We start from the raw sequence: 26,994 nt of genomic DNA, 5'->3' as shown, positions 1-26,994 counted from the left end.
GAACAAGACGGTGTAGTTATGTATTGAAAATGAACGTGAACACTTTTAACATCTTGAGATGCCAGATTTTAACCGGTTGAGATGAGATAACTTGGTGTGTGAGCATTTTTCTACACATTTGTTTGGCTTGCTAGTAGCCTAATACTGTCTCAGTCAAGTTTTTGCAGGATTTAATTTTTTCATCTGGTTTTGAATGTTCAATATTATTTATTTTTTTAAGCACCTTCGGAATTAATCTCATGTCGTGGAGGATGGATCAGATGCCTTTTTTTCCCCCTATCCTACCTTTGCATTCACCTGTGCTGTACTCTGCTGCCTCTTAAACATAATGAATGGATTGAAAATGGTTAGAGGGGGGCTTCAGGAGTACTTGACTTTTCCTCAGTCTGCCCCTGGCTGGAGTTTGAGAACCACTATAGGCTATATGTGCATTCAAACAGCTGGAGGGAGGGCAGTGTCGCTAACCTTTCACTGCCATACTGTAACACAGCCGTTTGACATGAGACAGCCCCCTAGGTGTCTCACTTTCTTAGTGTTTGTATGGGCTGGAGCGCAGCGCCGGCTGCCCGCCTGCCTGCTGCTCGTCTGGCTGACTGGCTGCGTTGACGTCAGCGCCGTGTTGATTTGCTAAGGCGAGAGAAGAAAGGAGTTAGTGCGTGTAGAGAGAGCGGGTACTGCGAACTGCCTTACTATGCTGTAGCCCCACTCCCCCTGCACTATACGGAATCAAAACGTGCAACTTAGGTGAGTACCAATCCGGGCTAAACGCAGCTGCAGTTTCCCGGCGACAAGTGCCAGACACGCTACTCTGCATGTGTCTACCACTGTTTTCTCTGTGTACTTTCATTCACCATGTGGATGTTTTGATGCATGTATAACGCTGGGGATCGTTCTGCTTGTCCCCGTTCAACCTCATGCTGAAGTTAACAGTAAACGCGACTTTGGCACGCAAGTTGGATCTGCGCACCGGAGTGCTGGATGAAAACAAGTGTTTACCTGATTGCGCTGCAAGGTGTTGAAGTTTGCATTAACGCACGGTAGTCTATTGTAGAGATGTTAAGGTTGACGTAACCCCCCCCCCTCCTCTCGGTCTGGTTTAGTATGCTGGAGATCGCAGCCAGAGGACGTGAGGTCTGGCTGTTTCACCGGGACCCAGACAACATATGACGCCCCCCATGTGACTTTACTGGAGAAATCGCGTTTGCTCGTTTTGATGGAAATTATGCAATTTTTAGACAACGACACTCTTGTCCGTCCTTGTGTCTCCAGACTCACCAGTGTGGTTTATTTAGCCGTGATGACATCATGATGAGGACTGGGGACACTGGTCTTTAATCTCGAAACAAGCCAAAATCCAGTCACTGTACAGTCAGACTACAATTGATTGACAGGCAAAGATGTTTGATTGGTTACCAATAATCGGCTTGCAGTAGCACGCGCAGCATACTGTGAGGTGGGGAACTGGTAACAGATGCAAGGGCAAATTGATTTGTTATCGAGACTGTCTGATCTCTCTCTTTCCCCTTTCACTCTTTTTCCCTTTATCCTTTAGGTATCTTTCTCAAGATCACACCTCCTTCTCGTTAGCTGTAAAGAGCCAGTATTTGAGTATTTCATCTTGCCTCAAACAAAGTCCACCTGTGCGATGATCAGAGGAGAGCTGGCTTGAATCGGCGAGAGATTCTGGCAGCTGTCTGCCTCGTGTATACTTTTTAGCACGCTCAGTGTCTCTGATTGTGCCCCTTAGAGACGCTGTACCATTTTGCTTTCTCCACATTTGTGTCTGTCAGTGTGGCTCGTGGTCTGGAATATTGAACGCTGTTTATTCTTGTTGTGGCTGGGTCGCCAAGGCGCGCTATGGCAGACAACTCGTGATCAGATTGATTATGCTGCCTTTCTGTGAAGTCGGCCTAATGTGGTTATTGTCAGCGGTCTACATTGTCGTCCAGCGAGAAAATCTCTCCTGGCTTAATGTACTTAATGTAGTGCGTGATGTTTTGCATAATGCATAACGCGCTGTATAATTTGTCTGGTGCGGCTGGCCAATATTAATGCTGTCTAGACGCACGTAGCCTTGTCCTTTATTAATAGAAAGCTAACAGACGCGATAAAGTCCCCAAACAGCAACTTTACATTGTGTCCCAGTGAAGCCACCGCTTGGTTGATAGCCCACAGAGCGCATCAAGCATTGATCGTTTACGGGGCCATAAATCGCAGCTATTGGCATACCTGTAATAAAGATAATGTCGGGTTTTAGGCATGACCTCTGTTGACCGAGAGGCTGATCTCAGTCAGATGAGAACCTGTGGTTTCATCATTACCTAGCTCCTATATCGATTTTATCAATGAAAAAACAAACTGTGCAGTCCCAAAAGCCGGCAATGCTATTTATTTTCCATGATCCTCACTGCAAACAATAGCTGCCAGCATCCTTTACCTCCTGTGTATTCAGATTTAGGCTTGTGTGGTTGTAGGTTTTTGAAGCGAGCTTAGATATCTGAGAATAATTGTTGAACCTCTTTTTTTCAAGTCTTCGTCTAGCTGGAAGACTGATGCTATTTCCTCTTTCTTTCGAGTCTGTGTGTGCGTTGTTCTCAGGCAGGGAGGAAAGAAAAGAAGTGCTCACAAACTTCTCGTTTTATTCCTCATTTTTGAAATGAATATTAAGCTCTTTGAAAATTAAATTGGCGATTCTAAAAGGAAATGAAAATGTTCTAAATAGAACACGATGAACAGAACTAAATGAGCCTACAAAATGTGTCTTTAAAAACCTCATATATTGAATAGATTGAGTAGATAAAAATTGGACATCATTGAGCTCATCCAGGATGTGGGTCAATGGATTCATCCATTCATTTAGAGTATATATAGTGGCAAGACTGTTTATTTAATTGTAGTAATAAAGAGAGCATTGTTTCAGTGTAGGTCATAATAATTAGTTGAATAATCATGTTAACAGGAGTCTCAGAGACAATCATTCATATAAAGTACATATAGTGGTGAGACTATTTAATTCAACCCTCTCCTCATTATTTTAGTGTATGGTCAAAGTATGCTGTAGATATGAGGTGGAGCAACATGTTGCCCTGCTAACTTGGATAATCAAGTTAACAGCAGTCACAGGGACAATCATTCATTTGGATATTCGACATTAGTGACTAAGAGCAGAGCAGGGTGTTTGGTGCTGCAGCGTTGTGTGCTTTTTCCTCGTCCTGCTTTCCTTTCCATCCATTTCTGGCCGCTGCTCTCTGCTCCCGTCTGTGATGGGAATACTGAGTAAGATGCTATTTAATTTCAGAAAGGCTGCTGACGGTCTTTGTGAGCCAAGCAGCAGTGAAAAACCGCAGTTCACACTTGTTTAACTGTGTACATCCCCATCAGATAACCGAATGAAGACATCTTTTTAACATAACATATGTTGGACTGATTGGTATGCAGGGTGAGCCTGTTGGACGGCTCACAAATTGTCTCCCTTCAGAAATCTACAGTCAATACTCTCTGCTGATTTTAAGAACAATGCCTCTGCACTGAGTTGTGTTTACCATCCCTGCAGGATATTTGCAATTTGAAACTCCACTGACTTCACACTTGCCATTTAAAAAAATAAATAGTGGTATACTTTAAATACATTTAGTGACAAATAATTACATTTTATTTTCAAAATGTAATTAATTAACGTGCTTTGTATAGTTTTGTGAAAGATGACAATTTTTTATGCATTTTTTTGCATTTTATTAAAAAAGAACATTCATTAATTCATTCAATTTAAAAAATAATAATTATTGGATTTGAAAGTGTAAAGACCAGTGGTTGTGCTGTACAACATTTTTGCTGTTGTGTCAGAATTTACCAGAACTGATATATTTTTTTCTCATTCTGTTTCTCCATCCAGGTTTCATCTTGTTTACAAAGATAGCTAAAAACACTGCTGAGTGGGGAAGGCGAGCCTCATGAGTCGGCCTCGTGGATTGCATCGACATAATGGATTTAACTAAAATGGGTATGATCCAGCTCCAGAACCCCAACCACCCCACTGCCCTGCTGCAGAAGGCCAACCAGATGCGTCTGGCCGGGACTCTGTGTGACGTGGTCATCATGGTAGACAGCCAGGAGTTCCACGCTCACCGGACTGTGCTAGCCTGCACAAGCAAGATGTTTGAGATCCTCTTCCACCGCAGCAGCCAGCATTACACCCTGGACTTTCTTTCACCAAAGACATTTCAGCAGATTTTGGAGTATGCTTACACTGCCACGCTCCAGGCCAAGGTGGAGGACTTAGATGACCTTCTGTATGCAGCAGAGATCCTGGAGATTGAATACTTGGAAGAGCAATGTCTCAAGATCCTGGAAACCATCCAGTCCTCAGATGAGAATGACGTGGAGGTCAATGTTAATGATGGGAGCACAGAGGAGGATGATGAGCGCAAAGGCCACAATGGAGCCAAGAACTCCAAAAAGCATTCCGTGGAGAGTCCCTATCTGTCAGGTACCCAACAAGTCTCCATCATGGCTGGCATGTTGGACCAGAGTCCCTCTGTCTCCACCTCCTTCGGTGTCTCCACCCTGAGTCCCACCAAAGCTGCTGTTGACAGTTTGATGAGCATCGGCCAGTCTCTGCTCCAGCAGGGCTTTGAGGGTGAACAACTTGTCCACGGCAACTCCCACCACCTGATGACTGAGATCAAGACTGAAATGATGCAAGTGGACATGGGTGGCAATGGCCATGAGAGCCCACCCAACATGGAGTCCAGTGCCTCCAGCAATGGAGACCGAAGTGGGGAGGACAGAAACCGAGATGGTCCAGGAACACCAACCAGGAGCAGCGTAATCACCAGTGCCCGCGAGCTACATTATGTCCGCGATGAAGGCATGGGCGACCCTCAAGCTGAAGTCAGCCAGATGGGGCTGGAAGCAATGGCCGGAATGACAGAGAAGCATCTGGCCTCGCTGTACTCCCTACCTGTCAATCATAAATCAGATGCCATCATGTCAATGCCGGCATCCATGGCCTCCACTCTCCCCATATCCCCAGCCCTGGCTATGTCTATGGACTTCAGCGCCTACGGGGGACTCCTGCCTCAGAGCTTCATCCAGAGAGAATTCTTCAGTAAGCTCGGGGAGCTGGCAGTGGGCATGAAACCAGACGGCAGGAACCAACATGAACGTTGCAATGTTTGCGGTGCAGAACTACCAGATAACGAAGCTGTGGAGCAGCACAGGTAAGCCAAGCTTTCTTTTGAGTAGCTGCTTGCTAATTGTTTTGGAACAGAAATGTATGGTCTTTTTCAGCCTTTCAGCACAGCTGTTGTTTTTTTGTTTTTTGTTTTTCAATGAATCACATTTTTGTGGTTTGTGTGCAGTAGAAAGTGAAAGTCTTAAGTCATTTGGCCTCATAATTTCCAAACACCTTACTAATAATACATATCAGTTACATGATTGCTATAAGTGACTTACACCTGATTCCCTGTCACCCATGTTTTTGGCTTAGGAATAAAAAAATTTAAAAAAAAGATACAGTAGATACAGATACAGTAGTCTTTAGAAGGCTTGTTTCGTGGAGAGTAGAGGAAATTAGTTGTTTTCTTCTGGCTTTCTTAAGCTAATACCACTCATTTTGTGTGTCAGTGATTATGACAAAATAACCCCCTAACATCTGTAATATATGAATAAGTGACGTCCTTCTTCTGTAATAGACACAAACCTTAGTTCTTTGTGGCTCAGGCCCAGAGATCCACTCCTTCAAAAACTGCCAAGCCTGCCAAGGTGACTGCCGAAGTAGTGCTGTCGTAACATCGTCTAAGACCATTAGTAACACCTTACAAGATGTGGGCGGCAGCTATCACACACACTTACCAAAGTGGTACCCCCTCATCCTGGATCGACTCACCTCCTGTTTCCAATAGCTGCACAAGGGGGGTCCTTATTAGCTTGATAATTGGAGTAGAAGGTCAGCCCAGGAAATGAGTGCTGAACCTGGGCTCTGAGACAAGGAGGTAGTTCTAGGACAGGGGAGTGGCTGTATTTCAGTCACTGTATATAAATAAATCTTAAGGCCTGGAAACTTCACTCAAAATACTGAAACTCACGTGGAGCCTTTTTCAAAACTGCGTTTCATGTCATAGTATAATATGTCATTGTATATATCTGCATCTGTCAAAGTTTCAGCCCAGTCAGAGTACAAGCACCTTGTGGAATGTACTTGCATCACTTCTTTGTGGATTTTGCACAGTCAGAGTGTTTCTGTGACCGGAGGCCTTTTCTTACTTGAAGGCCACCTTCTCACCCTGTAATGTTTGCTGAAATCAATAGGAATGCACAGTGGTTAAAGTTCACTTGAGGATTTGAACCCCATCACCCATCCCCTCATGTTGAGCCAGTATCTTGGTATGCATGGCTTAGAGCTGCAGTGATTCAGTCCAAGCTACTCAGTTTCTAAATCTGTCTCAATGTTGTCTTTAGAAAATACAGAATATTACTGAATGGGTTTTTTACTCCATTTTATACGAGTCACTTACTTTGTAGTTTTGTGGTGTTGGCAGTTGCTTCTAAAAGTGTGCACATTTGTGTGGCCTTCATGACGAGTGCTCATTATTCATTGAATAAAAGGGGAATTTCTGCATGGACTGACACTATGTGTTTAAAAAAAAAAACCCAGCAACTGTAGAAGTGAATTTTGAGCTGCTTATGATCTGTTCTTCCTAAGCAGGCTTTAACAACAGATTTAAAATTCATTATAGCTTCTGTTTGAGATGCAGTAATATTGTCTCACTGTGTTAAGGACAGGCTACACTAGTCTGTCTTGAGAAAAGTCTGGCATGTGAAATGGTTGCCTGTGTTTCAAGAGGAATTTCATCAATTCGCTCAAGCTGGGAAATCTTGTATCAAAGGAAATTTCCAAATCGTTTCATGCATTGATCTTCCCACTTCACCCCATAGCATACTAATGGGTTAATTTAGACTGGTTGATACACTGACACGACACTGTTTAATATTGTACGCGCTGTCCTGACAGCCTCCTGAAGTGTAGAAATCAAACATTGCATCATCCGCTGTCTGCTTTGCTGTCCGCACATGAAAGGTCTGATGTGCTACCCTGAGATGCTTGATAATTCAGACGCTCCTCGTGTCCTCACAAATTCCAATGTGGGTCATTTGATAACATATGAAGTCCATGCTTTTTTTTCTGTGTACAGCCTGTCAGGCTGCCTGATTCTTTTCATGTGAATACAAGATGTTTTATTTCAGACGAGCGGAGTCGTGTTCCCTCTGACTAATTACACATCATTTCCCCACAGCCACTGTGTCAGGGTCACCGCTGCCTCTGCAACAAACACATAAAAAAAGTTGGTGAGTTCACTTGGTGCAGGCAGGTCAAGTCAAACATGAGTGTAATTGTTTCCAGATGTGGCACAGGTCGTTGGTGTGAGGTGTGTGTGTGTGTGTGTGTGTGTGTGTGTGTAAAATGAATGCACCAGAAAGTACCCACTTCCTGTATAAATTTAGTCTCTGCTCTCTTTTATTCCTCTGTGCCCTGGATTATATCATAAAAAGCACCCCACCCAGACTGAATACATTGTATATTGGCTCCACAAGTGGTGTGCGAGGAGTCACCTATGGGATACAGAAATATATGCCAGTAAGATGTTTAAGCACAAGAGATGTTACCTTGAATTAGGGCTGGGTATCAAAACCTCAACACATTTTCGTACACATCAAAATCTAGCATCAAAACTGTCCAGTACCAAAACCTGTAATCGAACATCTGGTCAGATTTGTCATGTTTACTTATTCTACTAGCTCCTCCAATCAAATGAACATTTTTCTAATTTTAGACTATTTAGATTAAGTTGTTGTATGGCTGCTTATTTTTAGACTATATGTAATATTAGTGAACTTTGGCTTCTTTAAAGTAAGGTATCAAAGACATATTGCTTTGGTATCAGTAATGAAACACAGGTATTATATTGGCGCTAGTATAGAAAAATGTCAAGTGATCTAGTATCTTGAAGTTACCTTCCAAAGAAATGTATGAAGCGAAATGAAGGGCCACACTTTATGGATGCCATAGAGGTTCCGTTGACTAAATATAAGCAATCCCCATCTGACCACGGCAACTTTCCCCCCATCTCTCCTCCAGCAGTCCACCCCACCACCTCCCCACTGACAAGCCCTGGATTTATTTCTTAAAGGAAGCCCAGGGTGAGTGTTGTTACTGCTTCAGGGAGACAGGATTACAACAATATTTTAGTAACCCTTGCACTGAGAAAATAATCAACACAGAAAGGGCCTGAGTGATTATTGGGAAAATAAATGCATGATGCAGGGGGCTAATTCTGCAGTGGCAGGGGAAAGAAGAAAAAACCCTCCACTGCTTGGTATTCCAAACACAGCATCCAATTCACGGGAACTAGCCTTGGGTTTATCTCTTTCACTTAATCGTCCATTCTCATGCAAATGACTGACCCTCGCTGTAATGTACATCACATAAGTGAAAAAAGACCCTATTTTAAAGGAGAGCTTTTCCAGCATATAGCTGTTAAACATTACTGATAACCATCAAAGCTTTAACTCTGTCTTTTCATAATACAGCCTTTTTTGAAAGGAGGAAGAGGGGGTGCATGAGTGGAACAAGTCAATGAATTCCTGCCTCTCCACTCTGTTTTTGCTCATGTTATTTTTATTATTGGTGGAAGTATTGAGGTACGGGGTGGAAGTGGTGGAAATAATCACCCCTGCATTAACCTCTGCACACGCACACTCGTGTTCATTACTTACACATTCCCCTCAGCAGCAGCGGCAGCAGCCAGCGCTCACTCTTCCATTTCCTCTCCTTTTGTGGCAAAGGGGTGCGGAGGGTGCTCTAATACCCCGGGCCCCAGGTGTTTAAACAGTGGGCCCAAGGCCCTTATCTGTGCATATCAGAGTGGGACAGATAACCCTTGGCACTCCTCCTCAGTAAACCAAGAGCAGATTGAGCACAGATAGTGGCCTATAGCATTTGTTGCAGGTGATAACGATGTATGCACACACACATCTACCCTGCACGTTGAGGTGAGGCCAGTGGAAAGTATACAAGTTGTTTCCCTACACATTGACATTTGAGTGCTTTGGCCACTATCAACCATTAACCACTGCTTTCTTACTATACATTCATGCCATGAGCAGAGTAGTTGGGTTCAAATGGCCACCATGACTGTTGGTTGTGTAAGTGGCTTAAGATAGAGTACAACAAAAGGTTGGTAGATGCTAGCTTCAAAAAATCTCTACTTGCATAAGATTTCTTTTTTTTTTAATTACAACCTAGCTCTTGGAAAAGCAAACCATGATCTTGATAGGTAATATAATTTCCTCTCGTGTTGAAATTTTGAGAATCATCTCTCCACTAAGGAGATACTAAAGCTTAAAGAGAAGTTTTACTGCAAGTTTGCTTGATTGACATGTTGCTCCAGCTGTGCTGGTTTCCACTTCCTCATCCCTAGTCAGTTCCACCCAGACTCCACCCTCTTTGCCCAAATTTGAGTTCTGTGGATCCATTTAACTACCAAGATTTTTGCAAGCCATGGTCAAATCGATGCTTCAGAAGCCTGGAGGGATGTTTTTTGTGACACAACAGGTGATACAGGCATGTTTTTCAACAGGAAAATCACTGATTTTAGTTGAAATCACAGTGTTTTGGTGCGTTACTAGAGCTAGCTTGCAATTGACAGTAAATAGAAATGACCAATTTTTCTCAGATTTGCAGAGGAAATGGAAATGAAATGAATGGACTTTTCATGGTGCTACTTGTGGTAGGCTAGGACCTGTGTGACTTTTAATTCCATCAGATATCAAAATGTTGTCGTCGAGAGGTCACATTTTGATTTCTAGTGCGCATGTGTGGAACACGACCACGTACCCAGACACTCAGTGTAGTTTGTGCAGACGCGTGTGTGCCTCCACCGCTATCTGCTTCCTGCTGTCCGCATCCACTTATATTTTGGAGTATATCAGGGTTCTTAGGTAGTTTCATCTTCACAACTTGTTTCTCTGTAAAGGGAAAAAAAGAACTGTGCTAGCAGTTTGGGAAAATGATGGATATTAGTGTGTGTTTTGAAGTAGATAGTCAGATGTCAGTCATGCTTCCCATATTCAGTATATCACCTTTTGGTCTGAAATTAAATAAATCAAACTAAAGCTAAAGCAGCTTCATGGTTATGATTCTAACCTGTAAAACTGTGCAAGCATTTTCCTGCTTCCTGAAAGAAGCCCGGCAACAAAGCATCCATTACATGGCAGTGGATTACCCTCTATTTGAAATCACTCAGTGAGCTAAGTCTCCCCGGCTTGCACTCAGAGGTACAGTACATGTTGGTGTAATAATCCAATAGCACAAAAAGCCTCACTCAATGAAAACACCTCTCCAAGAAATACCTCAACCACAGACAACAGCAGAGGGCTTTTTCAAGTCTGGCTGCCACATCGTCTCTCTTTTTATCCTCACACAGGTGCTTTTTTGCCCTTATTGGAGGTGCAGTGTTTGTTTATGCCCCTGAGGAACCGGCGCTTTTGACCGGGCCCACGGTGATAGCCGCAGCCGAGGCAGCTGCTGGCTGAGGCCCAATTATAGACAGGCTTTAAAAGGCTCTGGTTGAACCGTAAAGATTTACACGGCCATCGCTCTGATCTCAGATCTGGGCTCTGTCCTCACTGTCAGGATAGGGAGATGTATCGATTAAAGACTTAACACACAGGGCTACATCATGTGGAATGGACTACACACACACACACACACACACACACACACACACACAAACACACACCTTAGTACAGATCAAGCATTTTATTGTCGTGCAGTCTTGCACTGTCGTTGTGTGGCCAGTCATCATCTTACATGTGGTGAAGCTGCTTTTTTATAAGGAATTGAGATGCTTTTTTGGAATGGGAGGGAGGAAAAACACAAGGGCAACACCAAGAAGGGGTGGGGTCTAATATCTAGACAGTGGCTATGGCAATGGAGGGAGGCGATCTAATCAGCCTGCTGATTAGATCGCCTCCTCCATGAGATAAGAGTGGAGGGAGGTGCTTGTGCAATAAAAGTTAGCAGCTTGACTTGGTGCGACCAGCTGCCTCTGTGTGGCTAACAGCGCTCAGCAGACGTGGCCTTTGCTGATGCAGTCTGGCAGAGGCTGCTATGAAATGAACACACTGAGGCCCCTATCTTTTGTCCCTGTGGGGGCCTGGTCTGGAGGGAGGGATAAGGATAACATACTGTACTGGAAGTTGGCCTTGTGTGTGTCCATGTGAGCGTGTGGGGTTTTTTTTTGTTTTGTTTTGTTGTGAGGGGTGTGGTGGGGGGCTCAAGGGGTGTGCTAATTACAGCCAGTTATCAGGCGACATGCAAATGTGTTATCGGCCTTAACTTCCTGATGTATATCTCTACTCCCAGAAGCTGCTGAGAGTGTTGGCAGGGGAAGAGGTTGTGCCACTGTTTCTCTGTAAATGCACAGTGAGTGAATTTCAGCAGGGAGAATGCTTTTATAGCATTTTTTTTTTGTTTTTTAAACCTTTATTAGACTTAGCAGACCATCTTCTCCTTGCAGACTTTTTTTTTTTACTGTATTAAGGTGCATGCATCATTGTCAACTTTCCCATTAAAAAAGAAAAAGTCAATAGAATTAGAATTATCTGGCCTTAAAGCTGAGTGGGTTTTAGTTCTAGTTCATAGAGCCCTGCCTCTGTTCTCCTGGTCCTGAACGCTCTGGGTTCTAATCCCATCGATATCCCATTAGCATGCCCTCTCTGGGTCCCCGCCACATGAAAGAAGATGTGTCGGTTCCCCCTCTCTGATTCTATTGCTCTGGCAGACCGTAGGGAGGACGGCCACATTGAGCAAATGTGCTAGAGCCAAAGGGCCAACCCAAGTGTGCTCACAAATATCCTGTGAGTGTGTGTATCTGTGTGTGAAAAAGCTGCCACCGCCACCTCAGAGGCCCCCTAGCCTCCCTGGGAAGTATCAAACCAGAGCCCTCCGCGGGCTTCCAGCGAGAGAGCTTCTAATTAGCCTCTTTGTTGCCACTTGAATGGTTTGCCAGAGATTGGCAAGGGGCCCCAACGGAGTGATACCAGCACGCTAAGAAGCTGGTCATAAAAATTACCCCCCATTCTCTCCACCGTCACCAGTCACAAAGGTGCTCTCAGGTAGGAAACTGAGGCCAGATCAGCACCATGTTACCTTTTAATCCACCTCTTCAGAGCCCAAGGAACCATGTTTGCTCAACAGGTGAATGCTAGGTTAGAAAAATAAAATCAAACAGCCATTATAACTCCCAGTAATTATTGTTACAGGTAGTGCACACTTAGAAAGGGTCGTTGTGCTACTGTTGAATTGCTAAAAAGAAGTAAACTTGACACGAAGTAGTCAAACAATATCCAAAACATAATTAGCAGGAAATGACTAGTGTTCACGAGCAGTTGGGGTTATACAGGATGACTAATGCCATTCTCTAAGTGGAAATACAGTAATAACTATTAGCAGCAGGAATCACTTTACTAATGTGGTCACTTTCTAAAAATTGGTGCAATAATTCAGGGGACTTTTTGAGACAGATGTTATGATACATTAGCTTTTTAAATGAAACATGTCACCTTTCTGTCGCTAATGTGTAAAGAAAAAAAAAAAGGAAAAATAAGTAAACTGTGTGGACATTTTTTACATCAAAGTAGAGGTAGCCAAGATAAAAATCACCTAATTTAGCCTAAACATAATTAAAATAACTTGCAGTAAATTAAATCAAATTAAAACTTAACACAACAAGGGTCCCTAGTACAAAAATACTGACTTTAAGTCGTGTCCTTTAAAAGTAGGATTATCAGCTTTAATTAGGTACAAAATTGTCTGGTTTTGATTGGGTACATACAAAAAAGAGTAAATAGCCATGAGTACACGTTGACTTATTAATTCAACATGTCAATACTTTTCTTAATATATGTCATAGTATGAATGTATGTCAAAACATCAAAATTATTCAAATAATTTTTGTTACGACAGTAGTCAAAAGAATTTGAGTGCAAGATTTCAGAGGCAGTACATGTCCTTCTATTTTATGCTACTTAGCAACTAGCATGTTAGTTTACTGGCAACTAGTGCCTTAGTTAGTCACTTCAGTTCTATGATTGGCTGTGGAATGAGCAGTCCACAAAATGTGTGCTATATTTGACTATAACACAAACACAAACTGTTAGTATGACATGTTAATGGTTTAAAGGCATTACTCCTTCACAGTTTAGTCAACAAGCTCAGTTTAGTCCCTGAACCGTTGACAAATTTAGGTTACATGGGTTAGAATACAAAACATCTAAATTTTATTACCAAAGATGAATGTCATTGCATTATCACAAAGCAGCCTATCTGCCTGTCAGCCAATTCAAAATGCTTTCAGATCTATACTTGTGGCATCTGACATGCTGCTTGGTGAGCGTCGTGGCAGGAGTGCAATGAATGTCAAGGCGACTCGGAGCTTTAGCGCCGACCGACACGTTTTAAGCTCCGCTGTAATCCAGGAGGGATCAGTTGGGTAAATCATGGCATAAAGCTTAAAACCATAATTGATTTATGTATTTGCTGACCGAAGACGCCCAGAGAGATTACCAGAGGGAGAGAGCTGATGATGGATAGGCCGGCCCCCTCGCACAGGCTGCATGCAAGGTGGGGGCTGAATTCAATTGAAGGAGATGTGTCTGCTTGAAGAGCAAGAATGTCTGAAAACAGTGTATGAGTCAGAGAATAAATGCATATATCATTAGAGGTGTATGTTCAAAATCATGCCAGATTAAATTTGTTATTTTGTTTTTGTCCCTGAAAACTTCTTGAGTATATCTATATACAACATTAAATAATATGGGGGATCAAAATAAGCAACAATCAAAGTACATCACATCACCTTTTTCCATCTGAGCAACTCAGTAGCCAAAATGTTTGAAATATTGAGTAAAGTCCCCTAGAAATGGCAAATAGATAAAATATCCCATTTTATCTATTTGTTTACTGTAACTGTTATATTTTCTGTAAAGTCCTACATTACAGTCTGGTGCCAGGTATGTAATTGTAGTGGAGAATACTAAATTCCTTTCATTTTGATTAAATTCATTTAGGTTTTTTTGGTTAAACTCAAATTGGTCAAATTTAGTCTAAACATTTTTTAAATCAGACTTAAAAGACCCATCATGTTTAATATGTGTTAAATCATAGAATGAAAACTCCTCTTTAAGTCATAAACCCCCTATATTTCCATGAATGACTAACTGACTGGCAGAGCTCAGCAATTACAATGTTTTGTATAGTGATGAAAAGATGAAACTTATATTTGTAAATGTAAGATCAGACTCATTCATCACATTGACAGTTGACTGGAAGATGTCAGATTATGACATTATCAGTCTAACCCAAATTGACATCATAATTTCCAGATCGTCACTGATGAGGTATTTGATAATGAATGTCATTTCATTGGTAAGATGGTTTTCCTGCCATGATCGGCCCTTGAATTTCTCTCCTGACATGTTATGAATCCTCTCTTTCTTGTTTACTGCCCGACTGTCAGGCGTCTCCAAGGTCTCTCTTGACCGCTTCCAGATTGTTTTGTGTTTGTCTGTTTGTCCCTGGGCCCCGAAAGGCGAGAGTGGGATAGTAAAAGAAGAAAAAAAAGCCATTCCATTTCCTGGACTGATCACTGAAGCGGGGGGCTCTGACATGTCATGACTCAAACAGCATCATTTCTGCCACTCCTGTCTCGCCGCTGACCTTACAAATGATGCTGTAGGCTCCCGCCATATGCCATTAAGCATGGTGTAAAACAGGATGAGGTTTTATCGCCCTCATACGTGCAGCAGCACCCAGACACCCTCTGCAGTTTTCTCTCTCTGCTCTCACCTTTCGTAAAGGAAAAGCAGATTACAGCGGCAGTTTTCTCTCTGATGGTTTTGTCCATATACTGTCTTTTTTCGCCTCTTCCTTCCTTGCTTGTGTTTTATTGCCTCCTGTGAGTGTTGGTCTGAGGCGAGGAGCTAGAGCTTTCCTAACAGGTGTTTGGGTGCTTATCGCCCACGTCTGTGCCCTTATCTCTGGCCCTCAGCTTCCTGCATCCTCTCTCTTGCATGCCTCAGAGTGGGGATATATTTCACTTAGCCTCTGACCCGAAAACCTTCCTCTCTATCTCTCTAGGTCTCTCTCCCTCCTTCTCTCCCTCTCTTTCTCTCTCACATATACACACACACACACACACACCTAGAAGGGCTGGCTAGTTGACAGACAGGACGAGGCTGTGAAGACATTTCATCATCATCATCACCTAACTTGACTTTCTTTTTTCTTCTCGTCTTCTTCATATTACTCATAGCCAGCAAGACATCCCAAAATTGAAGACTTTGGTAGAAAATTAAACCAGGCCTACAACTAACAATTAATTTCATTATCATTTTTTCTGAAAAATGCACCAAACGCAAGGTCATATCCTTAAATTTCTTTGCCAGTGTATTTTTGGCATTTGTCCTTGATAAATGACTTAAATGATTATTAAAATTGTCCATAAATTTTTTGTCGATTTGACTAATGAACCAATTATTTCAGAACAAGATTATACATATTAATCGTGTACCCCCACTAACATGGAAAACATTTTTAAAAATCCCAAATATAAAAAGTTCACAAATATTTTAGAAAATCAAGTGTTAACCTTCAACTGACACAGATTAATCCAGAAAGAAGAAAAAAGAAAGAAAAAAAAAGAATTTGAGTGGAAAAGAATTTGAGTGGAAATGTCTTAGTGGCTTCAGCACACAGTGAGCTTTGATGGTGTTTGGAGCCATGAGTTTGATCCAGCATTTTGTCAGAGTGATTGGTCTCAGGCTTTAACCCCACCTTCACATTCCCTCGATCCTTCCCTGCTCCCAAGTCTCACACAGGGACAAAGGCTAAAGTGTCTGTGGGATGGGGTTGTGATGCTGGTTTGGAGGGGGTTGACCCCCTCAGAGGACCTGACAGGGGCCCTTCTTTTTTTTTCTAATCCCCATTTTGAGTGGGCACAGAGGGGAGAGAGCCCACAGTCTAACACCCATGAGAGAGTCTATTGTGAGCGGCGGTCTCTGTTACAGTAGAATGGATGCAGGGGTCTCAGGCCCAGATAAATGCCGGGGTCAGCCAGGCCCCCGTTATTTACAGTAGGCCCTTTCATTGCCTGAGTGAAACAGGAGCCCGTGGTGGAGGTGGAGGTGGTGGGAGGGCTTTAGGGCACGACCACTGTTTGTGCTCAGCCAGGCCTCCACTATAGGTCAAAGAGCACGGGGGGTGGGGCTGCAGGGGTTACAGACCTGACTTTTGTCTGTGTGTTGGGGGGGGGTTGCTGCTTCATAGGGGAAAAAGAAAAGGTGGGGGGGTTGGTTTCAGAGAGAAAAGGTGGCAGTGTTGACTTCCGAACACTTTTCTTTAGTTATGTGACATAACTAAAGGATATGTACTGGGTTGTAGGGCTGAAGGATTTGTGGAAAAAAATCAGATCCCAATTTTACTGCCATTATTAAAATTTCAATTATTTTCTATACATTTCCTATAAACTAAACGCTAGTCCTTTTATTGGTGGTCTACACAATAGGACTTTTAAATCTAAAATCTAAATAATAAAAATAAAAAATAGTCGCAAACTTATCTTGTTTCTACACAAAAGACTCAGATGAAACCATGCAATTGCTTGTTGTTAAGGGCCTCCCTTTTTTTCAAACCAGTAAGTTGGAGAAAAGTCAACTTAAACTTAGCTCGTTTTTTTATAGACCAACCTATAGAATTGACATTAATTAGCTACAGCTGAGTAGAGTTGGGTATCAGACCTCAATGCCTTATTGGTGTAGACCAAAGTGCATCCCTAACACCAAACTGGCTTGATAGTCTAGTCAAATTTGTAATCTTGTTTACTTATTCTTTGATTTAATAGTTCCTGATTTAAAACAGAATTTTCCAGTTATAGACTCTGTTTTATTCATGCAAAGTTCTTGTACGGCTGCTTGTGATTACACATTTAATGTTTGAGAACTTATCCTTCTTTTGTTTAATTAAAAAAGGGGGGTTATAGAAAAAATATTGTATATTGTTTATATTTGAAAAAGTATCAAAGCATAGAGTGTTTAGTATTGGTACCAAAATGCAGCTATCGTATCAGCACTATGAAGTCATGTTTCCACCAAACACTTGCGGTGTGGTACCCTTGAAACCCGTACCTACACATACCTAAACCCTAGATCTGTTTTGCCTTTCCACCGCAGACAGTACTCTTAAATGTAGGCGGGGTTGTTACCGGGGCTTCGGGGCTTACCCACTTCACTTTTCCAGCAGTTGGGAAACAACAGAGAGACTTTACTTGGCCTTGAGAAGCTACAGCATTTATTAACTGACACACAGTAACGTTAACCTAAACTGTACATTTACTGCCAGATTGACTACTCACTGCAATCCTTTTCCTGCGCTCACATTCACGTCACTTTCGCTCGCTCTCTCTCATTCGCTCCACCGCACACTCGCTACGCACACACGCTATGTGATTGTTTATTACAACAAGTAGACAAGCTTTGTTTGAGAAAAGGCTACAGGCAGCAAGTCAAAAGACTGCTGAAAAAACAGGAGAGTTTGGGAAATGTTACATCAGAGCGCAGACGATGAGGCGACTAGTTGCTCGTGCTCCCATTCACCAATCAGTGATCTGCAGTGTTTTAACTCCACCTTTTTAGTATCAGCCTAGCTCGCTTGGAACCACAACAGAGGGGTAACGAAAAAACAGGATGGTATGGAGTGGTTCTTTTGATACCACCCACAACTTTGTACAATAGAAACACGAAAATAACCGTTCTAATGTGTAACTAACTGAACAGAACTGGACTCCTTGGTGGAAAGGAGGCTTAACTCAGCCCCACGGCTGATTTTGATTTGCTGGGGAAGTTTTTCATTAAAGCTGGCAAAACTGACATACAAAATAGTTTTACTTAAAATTGCAGCTCTTGCAATTGGAAAACTGCAGTCTTTCAAGTCTTTCAAGTTTGGATTTAAAAATGATAAATGTATACAAGTGTATTCGGATGGAAGGCTATATGTGGATGTGATGCATTGAAAATTGAATAGTTGTTGCTTGATGCAAACATTAATCCTTTGGCTTAGGGGTGTGCCATAGCATATCGTCCACAATAATACCGGTATAATTTTTAATATGATAAAAAAAAATCGTACCATTATACACAGCAACAACAAGCATCGCTGAAAGCGAAAGTACACATTGCTACCGGTGTTGTGTTGCTCCACAGTGCAGTTGATTCCAAAAAGGGGAGCGAAGTGGTGAAATAAGAAATAACTTAGAACCTAGAAATAGGGTAATGTATTCTTTCAAATATGTTTTATATATATATATATATATATATATATATATAATCATTATAATTTTTGGTTGTATTGAGTTCTTTTCTCATTTTATTTATAAAAGAAGAAGCACTGCAAACCTCTTTCACTCCATTATGCAAGATCTTGTTTTTTTAATAGACAAGTGTTGCTATGAAATGTTGATGATTTATTTTACATCAATTGGTCAGGAAAAACAGGTTTGAACAAGGATAAGAACCTGCTGCACCTTCCAACACAAAGAGCAATGGCAGGAGTGTAAGAACGCTGTGTGGTTTTTTGTCGTTGTTTTTGCCAGGTTGTTGGTCAGAAAAGTAAAAATTCAACACCATCACAAATGACTGCATGCTTGCTTCAATTGTCCTGAAGTGACTCGGTGACCTACATAAGCACAGCACATAACTTGACCCGCTATAGAAGCTAAAGAAATGTACACACTAAAAGAAAAAAAAGGTTTAGAACAACTTGCTGTAACCAAACACTTCAGATTCAGTTAGTTAGGTCATCTTCAGTCTCATGTGACATTCAATACTCCGTAATAATCTCTATTTTCTGACAAATCCCAAACCCAAATGGTCTCAAAGCAGAAACATCTTCCACCTCTTAACTGATGCAGTTGCTGTCAAGTACATTTATTCAGTTTAATCCCACACGATCCATTACCAACCCAATTCCTGTTTGTTGCCTTTCATTAAGAAATGGGAAGTTGCCAAGGGCCAGCATGGGAAAGAGAACCGGCACCATCTGCCAGAAGACTCAAGCATAATCTTGCCATAATCTTAGTGTCAACCTTCTATATTAGGAGGCGAGGACGGAGGGAAAAACCAGTAAAGACCTATAATAAAGACAGCAGTCTCTCAGGCATTCATTTGCCGGAACAGATTTTATTATTTTTACTTGGACAATGACAGGAGAGGTTAAAGGTTAGCAGGCAAGAACTTTACAGATGAAGCAGGGTGCAGTGGGGGTGTGTAGGAGTTTGGTTTGACCCCCCACCTCTCACCCCTATTGTCCTGAGAGAACACAAAGGCTTCTGTCAAACTCCAAGTGGTCAGCGCTTTGGCCAAACCCGCCAAGCCGCAGAGGGTTTGAATCTGGATGAAGCCGTCACCAATGACCAATCAGGAGACAAAGAGAAAGGCAATGGTTTGTCTTCTCAAACAGCTTTTTCCAAAATGTAGAAACAGCCGGAAAGAACTGACTGGTTCTTTTTTGACCTTTAGTTCAGAGATGTAGTGCGTGGTGGAACATAACTAAGTACATTTACACAGGTACAATTTTGAGGTACTTGTGCGTTACTTGATAACTTCATGGAAATGTTGTCCTTTTACTCCACTACATTTGTTTTGACATCTATAGTTATTTGTTACTTTACAGATTCACCTTTTCCATACAGAAATATGATCAGCTGATAAAATATGATGCATTGCTATTGACAAAACTGCCCATTAGTATGTAAAATATTTCAAAGTAGCATTAAAATACTGATTACACATAAATGCATCAGTGATCATAATCCAATAATTTAATGATGTAACACTGACAGGGGTCAATGTTGCTTGTGTAATGACTAATTTTACTATTAATAAATAAGTACGAGTTCACCTAAGTTTCAACTGTACATCCAAACCCTTCAGGAAAACACTAAGTATTTACAGGTTGGATTGAAACCATGACTCTTTTTTTTCGCCATGTAATGAGACGTTGTAGAGTTGACGGTATGTTATGAATTAAGATATTTAAGATAAAATAGATAAAAAGATATTAAAAAAAAGAATTCATATTGTGACGTTTGTCATCCTGAAAAAAGAACCTACACATCTACACTTGTGCTGATAAACCTTCCATCCTTTCATTGTCTATTTGTTGTGGATCAAAGGGAGTTGGTTAACATCCTGATTGGCCCCAAAAAGCCACGTTTCAAACACAAGCAGAGCTGTGCAGTAGTTATTAGTCAACAGCTACTGCCCTCATTCATCCGTCCATAACAGCAACTGTGGCGGCTCGCACAAAAAATGAGTCAGCGGCCAAAAGTCCCGCTGACATTTTTCACATTCGAAAGAGAAAAGGGGAAAAAAACTTGCAAAAAATGAAAATTTATTGGATCAGAGAGCACAGCTGCAGCACGAAAAAGGGCTTGCTGGCATTACATTTTCTCTGCTTATGTCTTGCTTTCTGTCCTCTAAATACCCTTGACATATTATGGAGGAGATCAAAAGCCCAGGAGAGAGATGTGGGCTGCATGTGGGTGTCAAGGTACAATGTAGGCTAGAGCAAGGCAAAATAACAGGAATATGCACTGCAGCATTTAATTTGTCTCTGTCTTCAACCAATGTTCTCGTCAATATATAGTTCACTGACATGGGAGTTAAATTTAAATATTTTCTTGACAAAACAGAATCTTTGCTCTCATGCTCTTGAACAGTTTTTAGCACCAGCGTTAATGAGGCCTTTATTTAATACTTCATTATAGGCCAGTATTGTGCTGCTATGAACCTAGCCACAGTGTCAGCAAACTTAATTTTTGAAAGTCTTTTCTTATTGGATATTAGGGCTGATATTGTCTTTGTAATGAACGGTAGATACTGTAACGGCCTGTCTGTGTTTGTTGGCCAGCAGTATGGCGGCCGGGCCTGTACAAGCACTGAGAGGTCAGTGGACATGGTACAGCTTTCACATGGCCCTGAGGTCCTGACCCCCACCTTTGTTGGCCATATTCACCCCCCTTCTCCCAGCAAGGACCGAAGCCCTTTGAGCTGAGCCCTCAACCCCCCGCAGAGCGCGCCCCTTCAGCACATTAATAGTGGCACTGGAACTAATTGCCCAACCTTAGATGTGCTTGAGACCCCGATTGCCTCAGCTGCCAGTGCGCCACAAACCCCCCAACACTCCACCCTAAACAGAAGAAAACCTTCAAAAGAAGAATCGCAAAATTGCTGGTTTCTCTGCCCAGTCCTTTGGTAAAAAACAGCTCCTCTCTTCAAAGGGCTTCATTTATTTCTTTGTGTTACTGTAAATGTGCATCTATTCAAGCTTGTTTTGAAAACATTACCCTCCCTTTTCTTGCCGCGCTTTCGATTTTTGTCTCGCCATTCAGCGATGGCATTGGTTTCGCTTTTATTCCTGCAAGAGGACTGACAAGTACTCACTATGTACCTCGCGCCTTGGCGAGACCTTCCCACACATGCCATCCGCCGCCATTTTGTTGCCAACCCCGTCAAGCACGATAAAGCGCCAAATCACCCTTTTGTATTCGGCACACGTATCGGTAATCCTTCTCATCATTCTAAAATATTTTCTTTCAGGCTTGCACTTTGAACTGTGAATTGCAGTACGGGTGTAAAGTGGTGTCTAGCACCAGACTGTTGCTGTTCACACTGTCACGTCTGCCGTCTCCTCGGCTGCATTCAGCATCACCCGAGTTCAAAGAGATACTGAAAAAGAGGGAAGCAGCCTGAGAGGCGTTTTATGATTTTATTGGGCCAGAGGAAGCATTGTTGGGAAGGTGTTGGACCGTTATCTGTGCTCTCTCTCGTAATGTCACTACAGATTGTGGCTGTCTGCTTGTTTGCGGATGCATGTGTCTATATTGTGTTCACACAACATTTAGTTAGTGCTCCTTTATTGGTGTGGGAATGTGTGTGTTTCTTTATCATCTAATGTCCAGTTGTCTAAATTCAGTGGAGACCCAGGTAGGGAATATGATGCCCTTTTTTCAGGTAAACATCCAGACCAATGCTTCTCCCTCAGTATGTCAGGTCAGATTAACTACACACAGGCCAAACTGCAGATTGCCAGATGCCAGAAGCATTTTCACAATCTGAGCAAAAATATAGATACATACAGATAAGCATCCTGGCATCCATTTTTCTTTTTTTTTTCTTTTTCAGTAACTGGGTTTTCCTGAATGTCTGCATCACTGGCTGTGATGGCTCCAAGGAAATGTGATGTGTCTACAAATGTATTGAAATGGTGAAGGAATACAGTAGGACAAAAAACAACAACCTGTTTAGTCACTGTTATTTCAATGATCATATGAGAATGAAATTGGAATTTAACAGAGAACATTGATGTTTTTCCTTATGCTTGATTGGCATATGCAAGAAGATACAATTCAATTTTCCAGTGCTTCAGTCTTACTGAATCATGGTCAGTTAAATGCATCTGCAGGGGACCGCTGGTAATGGAGGAAAGAAAAATTACTTTTATGGCCGATTGGTGCCATTTTTCTACAAATCAAAATGTAGACATATTCATGATTTAATATTTATCTGAAGTTGTGTACATTTGTGAAAAATAACTCAGCAATACTAACTGCGGGAGAGTCTGCTCTATATTGAACCAACACAGTCAGACACAGGGCCTTCATCAGGGCGTTTTACAGAATGGGTAAAAACACAGCCTATGTATTGTTTGACAAAATAATCTCAGATAAAGTTCCACTTTATAGATCCTAGTTGTTCCAACAGCCCCACTTGGATGCTCCTGGCTGTCCCTGTTGATTCAGCAGTGTTTGCCCTGGTCTTAAGGAGTGGATGGGATTCTCACCATCCACTCCTTGTTCTTGTCCCCTGCAAAATGTTGTGTACCTTACTCCCTCTAGAATGCAAGCTTCCAAAGTTATTCTTTCCTAATCTTTCCCAAGAAGTTAATATCACACCTCCCAGATTGACCTTATCAATACTAATAAAGAGAGGTTTTTTGAGCACCTAGTTGACTGTTGCAGTAGTGGCAGCACAATCTTAAAACTGTTGTGCAGATTGAGCCTGGACTATGATATACAGTAGGTGACATCAACTGATGGACTTAGATTTAGAAAGTACTTCAACAAAGAGGAGCTTCTAGCAGTTAAATGATTCACCAGATTCCAATCCTTTTAATTTCACATTTTAATCTCAAACATTACTTTCCCTGTTTCTGTGCTGAGAGCAGACCACGGGAGTTGTGGTCTCCTTTTTAATGTTATGTGAATCTTACAAAAACTCTCATTACACACGCAGTCTTCATAAAATTCATTAACAGCCATGGAAAATACTGCTAATGTTTTTATTGGGAGAGGGAGTTCTTGTCCAAAAATACCTTGTTTACTGTCTTTTAATTAATTCAATGAGCTCTTAAAGATGCTAGTGAAAATACACAGGAATAGAAGAGAACACATTTACAGTATATTGTACAGTATGTTGTTCACTTTATTTTCATTCATCCTTTCGTACTTGGACTAGTTGCTTCGGTTTGCTTCTCATCCTGACCTTCTTCTTTGCTGCATTATGTTTTTATCTGTTGCATCCTCTCAGGGTCCATACATGGGTTGTCAAGGAATAGTGGTGGCCCACGTGTGTTATGTGAACATGGTGTTGCCGTTGTAGCCAGCTAGTTATGTCAGGGTCTAAAATGCAGGTGCAGGTAATCATATTTTAGGGGATTCTTATTCCATATTCAGGTGTTTAATAGGTTTGTAATTCAATCAATTTATCCATGAATTAAAATCTCAGTTAAATTATCTTACTTGCATTATTAATGGGTAAATTAATAACATTTCAAGGTGAATATTGATGGATTCAGTTTCATAGCGTGAGGGAGATAACATTTACAGAAAAATGAATAAAGTTAAAATAAAATAAAATTAAATTAAATCGGACATTTTTACGTTTTAAAGATACTTTTTTTTCTGGCTAGTCCATAAAAAATCAGTGTGGTGGGGTTGTGTGGGAGACTTTGGACTTGTGACCTCAGCATTTCTAAAACCCTGGCTACGGCCATGACTGTATTTATGTTATAGCTATATCAATAGAGTAACAACAACTGAAATTGGCTGAAAGATCCATTTTATCAATACAAGCTGAAGGAATCTTGTGCATTTAGCACCTACAAGAGCAGCACATTGCAAATGATACACAAAGGAGCAATGGCTCCAGATTATTGTACTGCAAACCCAAGAAGTCCATATATGTCATATATATCATAAAATTCAGGACATAATGTGAAATAACACTCTCCACTGAAACCAAGACTGATGAAATTATTTGAGGCTCAGCAGCTTATTAAAGAGATACTTGCAGCTCTTTTCAGAAGTATTCAAGTTATGTCCCTGCTTTTAAAAGGAAGCTGATACTTCATCCTGTAGGCTTTGACTGAGCCAAGGTAACTGTTCCCATACCATCAAACTGCATACAGAGACATAAAAATTCTTTTGACTGAATAAAAAAGTTAAAAATATCTGAATTCCCCTTTTGATGCCAGACCTATTCAATGTTAAAGAGTCTGTCATTCCAAGTATTCCATGGACATTTTATGTAGTTGTAATCACAAAGCAACCTCCATCCTTGACATATATTTATTCAGCCTAATGATTGAGAAACTGCACTTGCCCCAACTTGCCCAAACACACACGATGAGGGCAGAGAGCAGAATAGGAGTTCAGCCATGTTGTGACATCCCCAGCTAGCGGTATCTTTCTACCTGAAACAGTCAAAACCTCTTTGCTTTTCTACAGCATTTGCCCACTGAGACTCATCAGCTCTACCTGCTGTATTCAGAATATGGCATCTCATAGTTCAGTTGCCACATTTGCATGCTGCCAAATAATCCATCATAGGACAAATTTCTTTTTGCTTCTTTTAAATAAACTCCACTAGAAGCAGTGTGTCTGCCGGCCGGTCAGATAATCCTCCATGGAAATGTGGCTGCTGACAGATGTGTGCATGGCTATCAAGAATTACACCCACGATAAGAGAGAATGAACTTTATCCTCTTATAGCAACAATAAAGTGATGGAGCTCTGCACTCTTATTATATGGTAAACATCTTGGACATGGTGTGCCAGCTGTAATCCCATGACCAGGCACTTCAAATCTCCATTCGCTGCATCTTTTGTTCTTGCTGGTGTGTAATAATTCAAAGTGCTGTGTGAATTGTTCTTCATGCTGACATGTAGCAAACTGAATTATCCTTCATCTCAGGGTGAGCTGTGATCAGTCTTTGATGATGTGAGGTGACTCTTCAGAACTTGATCGCGCTAAACTGCCAGATGAATTAAGTAGGTTTATCATCATGAATCAGTTCGAGTTTTTTTCCACATAGTCTTGGACAGATAAAATATTCTGCTTGCTTGTCAAGTGTTCCCTTAAAATCCCTGTCTACTGGTCCTGGGTATGAACTGGGAGTGCTGTCAGGGTTATCTGGGCTTAGGCTCTGAAACGACACATTTTCAACAGAAAGCCTGCATACAAACTGGGAGCGTGACGTTTAAATAACGGGCAGGGAGGGTTTAACAATTGGCTGCATTATGAGAAATGTATAATCCAACATTTTTGGAGCTTGACCCATAAAAGGGACTAAAAGTCAGGATATCTTGAATGTCCGCTGCTTTGAATTTGATCTTTGTTTTTTTTTATCTGTCTCTCCCAATTCCCCTTATGGATGTGCAAACAGTAAACAGTGCCCATCACAATTTCTCAAGACTCTCCATATTGCTTGTTTTGTTTAACCAAGATTATTTATTTTGGCAAAAAAACATAGGGAATAAACAGCTTCACTTGACAGAGTAGGTGAGACAGTGTCTGGGATTGCTTGCAGAGAGGTGTGTGAGTTTATAAAGTTTATAAAAACTGTTGAATTTGAAGTTTGGAAGCAAACTGTGACCTATGATTTACAATATGATCAGCCCATTAACCAATTTTGGGTTTACAAGCTGCAGTTGTTTGTGGCTTGTGATCATGCAGATATGTCCCAAAACATGAGCGTGCACGGTCAACAAGTGCCCACTCGGTGTTCTTGGGCTGCGTGACAAGGTCCACACTATTTGAATTGACTTCTCATTTATGTTAATCATGTCATTAACAGCTGGCAACATTTGCTAATAGTGACTGAATCGCACAGTGTCACCCTTATTCCAAGTGGCTCTTTTATTTATTCTATGCAGAAGTTTCAGAAGTAAATGCTGTAGATGCTCTGCTCGACCTACAGTACCACAGGCAGCAGTAGTACAGTCAGAAGCGTTTAGTTTAGTTAATTTTTTTTTTTGCTCATTTCAGTGTGTAATTCCCAAAGACAGTTTTACAAAATAAATAATACACTGTAACCCAGACTACCGAAAAAGGAGCAGGATCACATAAGATTCGACAATACATACTCAAATACAGTCAGTGACAGTCATCTTAACATGAATATTACTCAGTAAGTTCATAGTGTCCCATAATTTTTTCTCTATACATTTTTTAAATATTTGAGCAACAATTTAAGTCATTGTGCAGAGAATTCCACAGTTTCACTCCATATACTGAAATACACATCTGCTTTAATGTAGTACGTGCATACAGACTTTTTAAATTAAATTTCCCTCTATGATCCTCGTCATTTATTCTTAATATAAACAACTTATGTACCTGACTTATGTTCAGGTAATAGTCTATTTCTGGCATTACACATGATTAATAAGGTTTTTAAATCAACAAAATCTTTAAATTTCAACACATGAAAAAACTTGATAAACAGTCTGTTGGTATGTTCTCTTACATCCACCTTGTTTATAATTATTATTGCTCTTTTCTGTAATACATTCAAAGGTTTAGTATTAATCATATACA

At 41.3% G+C, this 26,994-nt stretch overlaps 1 protein-coding gene across 3 annotated transcripts in view; it reads left to right on the top strand.

Moving 5' to 3' along the window:
• Window positions 1-594: 594 nt before the first annotated feature.
• Window positions 595-26,994, top strand: part of zbtb16a (zinc finger and BTB domain containing 16a) — a 147,910-nt gene continuing 121,510 nt past the window's right edge. The window contains exons 1-2 of one of the 3 annotated variants that reach the window (XM_044221764.1): window positions 595-744; window positions 3,893-5,219. In XM_044221764.1, coding sequence (XP_044077699.1) covers window positions 3,982-5,219 — 1,238 coding nt within the window. In that variant the 5' untranslated portion in view covers window positions 595-744; window positions 3,893-3,981. Of the gene's footprint in view, window positions 745-1,313; window positions 1,454-3,892; window positions 5,220-26,994 lie in introns of those variants that run through there. The other 2 variants (XM_044221762.1, XM_044221763.1) reach the window with 2 other exon arrangements.

The sequence above is a fragment of the Siniperca chuatsi genome, linkage group LG14, assembly GCF_020085105.1.
Source record: "Siniperca chuatsi isolate FFG_IHB_CAS linkage group LG14, ASM2008510v1, whole genome shotgun sequence".
Lineage (NCBI taxonomy): Eukaryota > Metazoa > Chordata > Actinopteri > Centrarchiformes > Sinipercidae > Siniperca > Siniperca chuatsi.
This window is presented reverse-complemented; position numbering and strand designations above follow the sequence as displayed.